Raw genomic sequence first — 12,557 nt, 5'->3', positions numbered from 1 at the left:
GACTTTTCTCCTTAAATGAAGGCTAATAAGGCACTTTCAATTTCAGTTGAAGAATAATCCAAGAAAACATTTCAGCATCCTTTCACTTTTAAAAATTGTGGATAATTTGTTCAGATGTTCCAAAAGTAGTTATTACACACGTGGCTTGAGAAAGCAGTTAGAAAATAAGGGAAAGACAACAGTGAACACCATACCGCATTAGTGACAGTAAGAGTCCTCTTCCTATAGATTTTAAGAAATAACTGTGAGATATTCTGGGGACATGAACAGCGGAATCACGGATTCTACTTCCTAATTCTACAATGCTTTAAGACAATTTGAAATTCAATCCACAATTTAACAGTGCATATAAAATCTCCACAATTAGGATGTTTCCCTTCCCTCCCTTTTGAAAGGGCAGCTTTACATGGTTAACTGAATAGCAAGTATTCAAAATTTTAAAATATTCACTTATACAAAACACTGGATACAGTGGGGGGGGGGGGGGGAAACAAACCCCACACTTTATTTTGCCTTCTAGCAATAACAGAAGAAATTGTTAACTGTTAAGTATTATGACATGCACCCCAGCAGTTGGGGTTTGGGGGTGGGGAGTGTGCTCTCTTTTTTCTTTTGTTGTTGGCATTTGCTTCATTTTGTGTGTTTATTTTGGAACAGGGACTTATTGGATACAGCTTAAGATTTCTTTTCCCTGTAGTGAGGATTCAAACCCTGTCTTACCAAATGAGGTAGCCTTATAAAACAAAACAACCTGAGGCAGCCAAGAAAACTTAATCTGGACACCATGTAAAGACAAAGCACAGCAGCTGTCCACAGCCAGTCTTTTCTAGTAGGAAGAATCAGAGATCATATTAGGTAATAGACAGTACTTACAATGAACAGGCTTTTAGTTGGTCCATCATGTTGTGAAATATTCCTGATCATCTTCATTAACAATGGATCCTTAAATTTCAAAGCCCGCTTCATGAGTGTTTTCAAACCATTTCCTGAAATGAAGCAAACACTTGGGATATCCACCACATAAAAATAAGGAAAGCAGTGGCTGACCAAAAACCAACACACACAAAACCAGCTTGAACTTTTAAAAGGGAAAAGGGAAGAATCTGGACAGGAACTATTTCTTCTTTCAAGTTTAAGTTGAAAAAGAAAAGTCTCTGTATAAACTCTGTAACAGCTACAATGACCACATGTACTGGTGGGACACTTAAAAACTCAGATAACTAGCTAAATGCTTCAAGTGTTTTTAGTTATTTATTCATCTGAAGAAACATTCTATATGCATACTGTTATCCTATCACTGAGTGCAGTTAGTGGAGATGCAGCACCACTGTTGGTACTAACTCAGAGACAGCTCTCTCCACTCTACAGAGTAAATACAGTTATGATTCTAAACGATTATTTATGAGTTGCATAGATCATCCTGGGAACAAACACACATACTTTCAGCACTTGATTGCACTGAGCAAGTCCCACTGTTATATTTCCAAAAGATCACTTTGGAATTATGTTATTATGTTTCCAAAAGATCACTTTATTATCTAGCAAGTGATACTAGCTTGAATTTCATTTGTGCCTTTAAAATAAAATTGTAACTCCCTGCTACACTTTCTACAGAGCTACACACAGAATTCTGAAGTGGAATGGCTGGCCACATTGACTGCAACTGACCCTTTTAAAGTATAGTAATTTATTGCAGTAGTTCATAGTGAAAATTTTGAGCAAAAGGGAAAATTGGAGCTACTAAATAATAATGTTCCACCTAAACTGCTAGTGTTAACACTAGTATGAAAATAAAGAAACCTTAAAAGCAACCCAGAGAGCTGCTGAACAAAATGCAGAGCCCACCTATACCATGTAATACAATACTAGAACCCAAAACATACTCAAGAAAAAAAGTTAATGGAAAGATGCAACTAAATTACATCACTGTACTATTTATTTGGTACTGGCAGGTGAAGCACGGATTAGCTGCAGATGAATTTTAGGCAGATGGAATTTAAGTAAAATGAAAATCTTGATCTTTCTATACAGTTCTGGATGTAATAGCCATAGCTACTGCACAGTAATACTCCCACAGTAATGTCATCAGTGTGCTTTACAAAACTACATATGACAGATGTGAGCACATCTGGTTACTCAGTGGCACTCATGCCACCAAGATGAATTCTGGAGAGGAATCATTACCCAAATGGGTGCTTTTTTTTTTTTTTTTTTTTGAGATTACATACACACATTTGTAAGTCACTCAAATATACATAATTTATATATGTATGTATATATACAAAAATAGATATCTGAAGTGTCATCTCCAAGAAAACAGTAAAATCTCAGCACAATTACCTTCACAGATAAGTTGTACATTTCTTTTGTTAGCAGCAAGGTTAATACAGAAGGAAATAAGTTCCAGGTCAACTCGCTCATCAGGACATGCAAAAAGCATCTTCATTAACTGCCAAGAAAGACAAGCATGCTTAAGTCATTAATCTTTCCAAAGCATTAAGAGAGCAATGTTATGATGTCAACTACAGTAGCTTTTTTTAAGTTTTTTTTTTCAAAAATTAACATTCAACATTTCTATAGAAACAGTAACATTATAAAGGTCAAGGGCACAAGATGTATAGTTCCATTATTTGGGAATAACAATGCTTATAAAGTGCAAAAAATGGCAATCACTCATCACCTTAAATTAATATGGGTTAGTTACATTTTATTGCTACCATTAAATTTTTTATTTTTACTGTTTTTATAAAAGTTGTGAATGGACAAATTTGTTTTGGAAAAAAGTTTAGGTAGACTTAATATGGGGAAAAAAACCCACAACTTAGTTTCACAGAAAGTCAGATTACTTCCTGGTTATTTAATAAGATTATGACTATAAACACATACTTAATTGCAGAATAATTCTATTACTATTTTGCTTTCAGATTACTTCATTGGTACATAAATAGCTGTATCTGCAGAAATGTACTTTATCTTTGCAGCTGCCATTGCTAGAGTTGAATACTGCTATATACCAAAGACTTCTCCAGAAAAGTCCTATTCTTTTGGTAATGGGACAGAACAACCTGGGTTAATGTAAGTAGACAATCACCTATAATCCTGTTTCAACTGTTTAGTAGGTGTCAGTGAATTACCACATAATTCCTTAGGCAAATAACCTATGGACTGCTATCATTTTATACATCTGGCACCTGTATTGTTCATTATATCACAGGCTATCTGGTCTCATTTTGTGCAATATGAACACTTTTGAATGGCATATTGAATATATGAACATGAGTCAAATACGTAAGTTTCTTTTTCTGTTTCCAACCATGGCAGAGAAGTTGCACAGCTTCCTCACTGAGAGCCTACAGGACATAACTCTATTTGCTCCTAAAACCTGCGCAGCTCATAAGACATGCCAAGATTACAATGCAAAGCAGCATGATGGCAAGGCTGGGATTACTAGGAGTAGAAACAACTGAGCCTAAAGATAAGCAGAATACAAGTTACAAAAATATAGCCCTGTTTGTGTCAAGAAGGGGCGAAGGCGAGAAGAAAGCAACAACTAATATAGTTATGTGCTTGCCGCCTGGTGGAAAGACTGTAATACATTAAAAACTGGAGAAAGTGGGTGAAAAACCCATTTGGGGGTCAGGGGCAAGAACAATGGGATTGCAGGAATTTCACTCCAAAGTATTGTACTACAGGATGTCATTCCAAATAGACACCCCCACCCAAAAAAAAAAAAAAAAAAAAGAAGGTACAAGATAGTTCTTTACCTCTTTTTCTGGAACTTTCAGATTTAAAAGCTACTGTTGATTTCCTCCTCCCTTTCTTAAAAAGGTAGACTCAGAATTCCCTAGGTTGCTTTAACAATTTATAAAATCCCTAGTTTATTAAATCCGTAAGCCTGACAGTCACGTAAGAGTGAATTAACCAGAGAAGAAAGCTGCCACTTAACAAGTGGAACACGAGTATTCAAAAATCACCCCCTGCAACTCTTCTGTTACAAAACCCTGAAAAACAGATTTTTAAAACCCTTCAAATAATTTGAAGGGAAACATTCTCATTACTTACACAATACAAAATCTGTGGAAATTAGATGTTTAACAAGATGGGATTACACTGCTAATTACTGAACTACTTCTCTATAAAAAGAAAAAATATATCCAGTTTCAATTAAAGCTCTTCAAATTTTAAAATAATAGTTTTGTACAAGCTCCATGTTTCCCATTATGTCTTCATTTAATTTGATTGCTTCTTGTGCCACTTCAAAAGGAAGAGTAATTGCTGCCAAATAGGAAATATTAAAATTAAATTTGTTCTGCTTTTACTATGTCCATTGTCATCTTTTACTGATTTAACAGGAAGGCAGTAAAACGACTGCAGCATGTGCAATGAAGAGGCAGTAGTGTTCAATCAGACAAGTCCCATATTGAGTATCAGATACCACAGACCAGGACTGAAATCACTGTGTCTAGACTCTCTGGCACCTGCCTTCACTTATTTACCAGTGACCAGAGGCCAACCCCCACAGCTTTCTGTTCACATACACCTCTGTCCAACCCCCTCCCCAAGCCCAGCTCAAACATCTTTGAATGATTATGCCAGAACTGCATGCCTCAGGAATCTCTCCTGACCGGCTACTCCCTAACTCTGCTGTTTGAAGTGATGCTCTGGTTTCTGAACTTCAGCAGATAATGGCGGACAGGAGCAAAGGGTGCTGTCAAGAGAGGACGTTTACCAGCATTAAGCTGAAAAGAAGCTTATAGATCAAAGAGGGGCCAAACAGGACAACCGTGGTGGAAAACATGTGGGCAGCTGCAGAGAACCTTGCACACTGCTCTGCGGTAAAATATTAAATATCACCATGACATCACTGCCTAACCATGCCCTTTGATTGGCCAGGTTATTACCAATAAAGGCTTTTATAAGCATCTGGATGGCATTTGCACCTATTTAAACAAAACACGCATTGCTGGGGTCTAAACAAGAATGAACTGTTAATACTCACTTTTAACTGTTACTAGAATAGCACCCACTAACTCCTGCAATCAAGGATGTTTACCTGGGACAGCACGCGCAAGCCCCTGTCAGGCACTTCGCCTGTTCAAAATGACAACAGGGGACTGATTTTCTAATCACTTCCTGCAAAAGCTAAACGTTCATTATTGAGTATTTGCCAGTTTCCTCAAAAAGAAACAAACCCACAGAAGGGCACATTCGACTACTGAAAAAACAGTTTGGTTTTCCAAGATAGAATCAGACAGCGGGGAGTCCTTTAAAAGGATGCTTGCTTCTCCTGAGTGCCTTATCCACTTCCCCATGTTTTCTGTCTTCCTTAATAACTGTCCTCAATTGGAACATTCATTTATAAAATTTAAGCTCTAACTGTCCAGCTTGTCCTTTCTGAACAGCCAGGAGATGTGATCTGTGAATAATTACATTGACCAATGAAGCATCAACAGCCATAGGTATCCTCTGAATTCTGTAGTTTTAGCCAAAACCCAATGAAGGCAACAAATTTATTTGCTGTTTGTTTCACTAGTCTTTGGATACAGCCCTGTAAGCATCCATTTGACGAGTTCCTGCCTATCAGAACAATGATGTTAAAGCTCAGAGTATGAAGCTGCTGAAGTTACCACATCTCTTCATATTTGGCACTGGGAATCTAAAAGCCATGCCAAGATTCCCTGAAATCATGTCATAAGCGAGACCTGAAACAGAGTGCATGAGTTCTGGTTTGGCTGATAATGGCTCAGAACAAAGCAAGTCCTTATATCATGCAAACGGCTTTATATATAGTTGCTTCTTGTGGCAGAAAAGGCAGTCAGCAGGACGTTTACAAGATCATTTTGTAACATATACTAGTTATTTCAACTAGTTCTCCTTCTCTATTGTCCAAAATCCTCCTGTATTTGGAAAAGCATCACCATTTTTTCATGAGATAATGACCAGAAACATTCTGAAAGCTTTCCATGGCAACTTCCAACTCTGGATGCATTTGATTTGAAAACACATTTGGCAGGAAAGAAGATATTGTGGTGCAATTCTGAAAAGGCTACCGAGAGCTTTCACACTTACGCAATGCAGCTTTCTCAATTCCAGGCTCATCAGGACTGAAAAATTACCAGTAAGAAAGGATTTGGTACTAAAACCACTAACCAACCAAACTCCAACAAACAAAACACACAACACACAAACACACACAAAATCCCAAACTCCATGATACTTTGTCTGTGCTTGGACCAAAGACTATGACTGCAGGCAGTGTTATGCAACAAATTGTAGCCTGAATAACTGGTGAAGAGCCTTTCTTACTCTTCCAAGTCTCTCTCCCCTGTTGCACATGCCTGTAGTTGGGAAAGGAACTGTCATGTAGCAACATAACATTGCTTGGCTGGTTTCCAGTTCATATCCTGTTATACTGGAGACACTGAAATTTTGATACCCAATGGGAGCAGGCAAGAATGCCTTCTAAAACTGTAAACAAAATACTTTCCACAAGCTCCTCTAAGGACCTGCTGTGAACAAGCTTTAATCTCTTTCAAGCATTCTCAATCTCTTGCAAAAATTCACCAGGTCAACTGTATTTTTATGAATTCCTTGATGCAGCTCAAGCTTTAGTAGCACTGAAAAAGAACATGTCACTTATCCTTTTTCTGGGGACCATTAAAACACAGCAAGAACAGTCAGACTGCTCGATGAGTTGGTGATTCGCTATCAACTCGAAAGTATCGTGGTTGTTCCTATTGTTACCTGTGGGTGTCAGTGCGAGCTCTGCTATGAGCGAGGAAAACATGGGCACAGGCAAAGATGCAACTTAACCACCTCGACGTACATAAAAGCACATACCTGTGGGATACAGTCTGTGTAGGCAAACATTGATTTAAAGCGATCATCCATGCTTATGTGATACAAAATACACATTGCTATTTGTTTGTAGCTTTCATTTGCTAGAAGGAAAAAAAAAAATCCATATTAATAGAAGCCTGGTATTTTAGGTGTCATAGATACATAAAATGGGAAAAGAGAAAGCACAAAAATCCCAGCTAATAGAGGCAAAACCTGCATCAGAAATGCAACATTAATTAAAGGATCTTGCCTGGCATATCCAAATGAACTGTATTTGTGCTAAGAAGGAACAAGGGCAATACTAACTACTCCCCCTCTTCCCCAGCACCACAAAACATTTCCTTAACTCCCCTTTGAAAAGGAATATATTTTGTGACAGAAACACTGAATAATGGCAGGTCATCCAGAGAAAGCCTTCATCATTTTCTAACCAGAATATTAAATAACAAATGTAATGCCAATTTACCTGTGGATAGTCCTTTTGAAACAAGCAGCTTGTCTCAAAGTGAAATGATAAAGAATCTACCAATGCCAAAGAGAAAAAGATCTACCACTATGAAGCGTTGTAGAAGGAATCCAGTGCCTCTCAAGTAAGTCACATACTAATTGTTTTATTATCCTAAATAATATTGCCCTGTAAGCACCTTTTGAGTTTCTTATATTTCAAAGACCACCTTAGTATATTTTCAGATTAGTTCTTACCAAGAGAAAAAGGCTCTCAAGAAAAACTAGAGAAGCTTATGTGAGTAGGCTGCGAAGTATTAAACTGAAAGGTTCTATAAAACCATCTTAGACAAATGTACAAACGTTTAAGAACAACACAGATGAATTTGATCCTGACTCACTGCTGAAATCTGCACTGAGCATTTTCTTGAGCTCTCCTCTAGCCCTACATTTGCAGGATACTGGCTATATACGAGACAAATATTCATCTGCACGTTTCTATTAGTCTGACCAGGATGTAACAAGGTCACCAACTCAGAATTTACAGTTCTGATCAGAAATATCCCACCTCCCACTTCTATTTAGGCGAAGTTAGAACTTACCTGTTTAACACTTTAGCAAAGCATCAACAGCAAAGACCTCAAACAGCAACCAGGACTGCTAAATTTTATTTATGCCTACATCACTGGGAGCTGAATCCGCAAGGATATGATGTCTTTATCCTGAAAATGCACATTTGTGCATTTTTTCAAAACTGAATTATCAAAATGGACCCATGAAACACTCCTAGCAGTTGCCATACAACAGCAAAGTATTATTTCCCCATGCTATAGCTTTCCTCATGAAGCTACAAAGCAGACCTTTCAGACTGAGTGAGACTGCATGTGCCCTCAGCAAGTTTGCCGATGACACCAAGCTGTGTGGTTCGGTTGATACGCTGGAGGGAAGGAATGCCATCCAGAAGGACCTTGACACGCTTGTGAGGTGGGCTGATGCCAACCTCATGAAGTTTAACCATGCCAAGTGCAAGGTCCTACACCTGGGTCGGAGCAATCCCAGGCACAGCTACAGGCTGGGCAGAGAAGAGATTCAGAGCAGCCCTGCAGAGAAGGACTTGGGGGTGTTGGTCAATGAGAAAATGAACATGAGCTGGCAGTGTGTGCTTGCAGCCCAGAAAGCCAACCGTATCCTGGGCTGCATCAAAAGGAATGTGACCAGCAGCTCAATGCAGGTGATCCTGCCCCTCTACTCTGCTCTCGTGAGACTTCACTTGGAGTATTGTGTGCAGTTCTGGTGTCCTCAACATAAAAAGGACATGGAACTGTTGGAGCAAGTTCAGAGGAGGGCCACGAGGATGATCAGGGGACTGGAGCACCTCCCCTATGAAGACAGGCTGAGAAAGTTGGGGCTGTACAGCCTGGAGAAGAGAAGGCTGCGTGGAGACCTCATAGCAGCCTTCTGGTATCTGAAGGGGGCCTATAGGGATGCTGGGGAGGGACTCTTCATTAGGGACTGAGTGACAGGACAAGGGGTAACGGGTTAAAACTTAAACAGGGGAAGTTTAGATTGGATATAAGGAGGAAGTTCTTTCCTGTTAGGGTGGTGAGGCACTGGAATGGGTTGCCCAGAGAGGTTGTGAATGCTCCATCCCTGGCAGTATTCAAGACCAGGTTGGACAAAGTCTTGGGTGAGATGGTTTAGTGTGAGGTGTCCCTGCCCATGGCAGGGGGGTTGGAACTTGATGATCTTAAGGTCCTTTCCAACCCTAACTATTATATGATCCCTCTGGATTCTTATCTGTTTGAAAAAAATGAATGTGACTTGTACCACAACCTTCCACACGCTTAACAGCTGGAAAAAGGATAATCCCTAAATCTGATAGCTACCGTGGCTATTAGTAAAATAAAAACACACACAGTACTGTAGCTGCTAAAGCATACACACTGTGTTTTAAGCAAACAAATGAAGTATTATTATCTTTTGTGATTCTCTTGTGACTGGTCATCTTACCTACCTATTCACTTACAGTGACATTTTAAATGAAATAATTACATGAAAAAAAACACTTCCCATGCAGCTAAAAGGATTCTACTAAGCAAATAGAAAAATTTAAACAGTAAGTTATGCCTTCAAATTTCATGGTTCTAAGGGAGAAAAGAAGCCATTTACACTGCTCTTAACACTTGTTCCCATGCATCTGTTTAAGACCCAAATTCAAGACCCAAATTACAATTATGCTTTGCTGAACAATGCAGGAAAGTCTATGTAAAGTGATAGGTAAGCTAGTATAAAAGGGAGGAAAGTTGACGCCCCAGAACAGCAACAGGTAAAACAAGATAAAGGGAAGTTGGACCGGATCTTCAGCAGGTATGAACTAGCAGGCAGTTGACAAGAATGATGCTACTTTATATCTGTTTAACCTTTGTCCTTCATGTTTGTTTTTTTTTCCTCCTTACTTCTGCAAGCTTCATTTGTGCTGAGATAAAGCATCAGCTAAGATACAGTCTTACATTTGGTAGCAAAAGCAGTTTCCTGGTATTCAGCAATACTGGTAGCTTATTTTCAAGAAAATAGTCTACTGTAGCAGCAAAGGCCACCTGTTTTTTGGGAACAAACTCTTTGCATAATTTTCTCTCCCCTTTTTTTTAAAGGTCCAGCCTATCACAATAATCCTTCTGATGTCTGAACAAGACCTTAGGGTTCAGAGCTGAATGACAGCACGGTCTCTGTTTCCAAACTACCAAAAACAATCAAAAAGACGTAGAAACTCAACCTAAAATATAAGGAATATCTAGAATTCAAGCTTATTTTACCTGAATAAACTCTGAAGGACTTTGGTTTTACTGACTGGCACAGAAATTCTCCCAAAGTACTTTCCATCTGGCAGATTTCATGACACACAAAAAGCAAAGACAACTACAATTTAAAAGAACTGAATTCAAGTTCCTCCTTGCTGTGCAGTTAACTGACCCATTTTCCCTGAACTCCCCTGTCCTACTGTCAACACAGGGAATAGAAAACAGGTTAGAGCATTTAAGTCACAGGCACATAGTGCACTGGCACAGCAAGGAAATACTCTTCACTTGTAAGTAAATGGAAAAAAAACCCACCTGAATTCTACTAACTTGAAGATGAAAATTAATTATAGAACTGAAGTTAAAAGAAAGCAGCATGCAAGTAAACCAGCTTTTAAGTATTTAATGGGGTATGCATTTAAAGTTTCATTTCATTCTCATTTCCCAGAAAGGAATGAATTTCAGGCTGATGTCTGGAAGTTCCACTGTTCCACTTACCCTGTGGAAGCATTTTGGTGGAGAAAAACCAGAACCTCCAAACTTTTTTTCAGTTCTCCTACAAAACAGTGGGAACTCATGATTCAAAGAACCAGCACTTCAGGAAAATCAAGAAAAGGTGGTTGTTTTTAAGCACAGCAGTTGTTAATCTCATGCACAATTAAGAAGGATACAGCCTATTGAGAAGCTGAGGGGAATCTATGCATAACTAGTTTGTCAAAGATTAGAAGGACAACAGATTCAACAGCTACAGCATTTTAAACACTAAGCATCATCTTTCAGGCTGAAGAGTAAAAAGTGACAGTGTTTGAAAAATCCACCAAGCTGACTGCCATCCAAATGAAATAGGGATTTCAGTCCCATGTAAACTGGCAGCTATTGACAGTAAATAATTACTGTCAATAATTACTCGACATATTACTTAAATATGCCAGTACTAAGCTTACCTTTTTTTTTTATTATTACTATTTTATACTCATCTGAATGCTAATGAATAAACTAAGTCATCATTGTTTACAGACTTGGCTGAAAAACTTTCAAACCCTGCCCAGTGCCTGGCTGGAGAACAGTCTTCAAAAGCATGGAAGAGATAGCTTTTCGGCTACTTCTGAATATTACTGAAGGCCACACATGAAAAAGCAGACACTGGAAGGAAGACCTCCTTATGACTTGGTACAGTAGGCATCAATTATTTCCCTAACTAGAAAAGAAAGAGAAAGAAAACAGATCTCTGCCAAAAGTTTTCATAAAAATCACCCAAGTTTTGGTGGGGTGCCAGAAAGTTGTGGCCTACAAATGCTGGTAGTTTTGAGCATCAAGCTTTTTATGACTGAAGGTGGAAAAGCCAAATGGCCTAAAGCAGTAAGGGTACCCCTGGAAAATAATAGCCTACTCATTATGGATTCTTCTGGTATTTATGGCAATAAAACATGAATCATAATGAACTCATTGGATATTAAATGTGGGGGTCACAAGTACTTTGATAGGATTTCCACAAGAATTTACCATTAATTAACCAAATAATTATTTGAAAGTGTTACTGAATTATCCTTAGTTCTTACACAGCCATTCCAGAGAAATTGGTCATTCCCAGCTGAGTACAGTTAATGCTTTAACAAACCAGTCATTAACTGTAGTTACTGATTTTGTGGGAATTATTCTGTTATAAAACACACTCAACAGTTTACAGAAACAATACTTAGATTTTTATTTTTTTTGCAGCTGTAGTTCAGCTGGAGCAGCTGGGATGGAAAAATATCAGGTCCCTCGGGCTGTTTTCACAACTAGTTTTCTGCAAATTAGAGAGGGAAATAAATACATGATGGGCTCCAAGTTCAAAATGGCTTCAGATTTTTAGCCTTTGAACATTAATAAGAAGCCATATGCCAGTTTTGTGGACCAACACCTGAATTCCATGTCTAGATCTTACCAAGGTTAAAGATCTAAATGGTATACTAGTAGCAGAAGCTAAAGGAAAAAAAAAAATTTCTTTATATTTCTTTATCACAAGCTCAGGTCCAACACTGGTTGAGTTCGTGAGCTTAAAAGGAAAAAATTCTCCATTAGCTCCATGATAACAAAAGAGAAATCTTAAAGCTGTAAAACTGAAATGCTGATCTGAGTTGCAGCAGCAGCATTCATCTTTCAAATGCTAAAGTAAAAACGAGAATATAAGTTATGGACTAAATTATCCAAATGTAACACTATCAGTAATTCAAGTAGTCATCATTTCTAATGGACTCATCAATGTCTCCACATTAAATATGAAATATACCCTATCCAACTCATGTGCAAAACATTATACTAAATCAAAACCAGAACACAAACAAAGGTAAATATCTATTAAAACAGCAGAGTGAATCTTCATTTCTGTTTCAAACTCTGACACTCTCAATTCAAACCTGCTGCAGAATTAGGCACATAAGAAATCTATATGGGTAAGAATGTCACAAGCTGAGTATAAGATCTATATACTGTCTC

General features: G+C 38.2%; 1 protein-coding gene across 2 annotated transcripts in view; it reads right to left on the bottom strand.

The window, feature by feature from the left end:
- The window catches only part of KIFAP3 (kinesin associated protein 3), a 70,102-nt gene that overhangs the window by 33,529 nt on the left and 24,016 nt on the right, over positions 1-12,557 (bottom strand). For both annotated transcript variants that reach the window (XM_061345482.1, XM_061345483.1), the window contains exons 11-13: positions 6,841-6,941; positions 2,341-2,449; positions 874-986 (exon numbers count right to left, since the gene is read on the bottom strand). In XM_061345482.1, the coding sequence (XP_061201466.1) occupies positions 874-986; positions 2,341-2,449; positions 6,841-6,941 (323 nt within the window). The remainder of the gene's footprint in view (positions 1-873; positions 987-2,340; positions 2,450-6,840; positions 6,942-12,557) is intronic.

The sequence above is a fragment of the Neopsephotus bourkii genome, unplaced genomic scaffold (assembly GCF_033783945.1).
Source record: "Neopsephotus bourkii isolate Nb327-2 ecotype Australia unplaced genomic scaffold, CSIRO-AGI_Nbou_v1 NB_234, whole genome shotgun sequence".
Classification (NCBI taxonomy): Eukaryota; Metazoa; Chordata; class Aves; order Psittaciformes; family Psittacidae; genus Neopsephotus; species Neopsephotus bourkii.
Note: the sequence above shows the minus strand (reverse complement) of the source record. Positions and strands in the feature narration are given on the sequence as shown.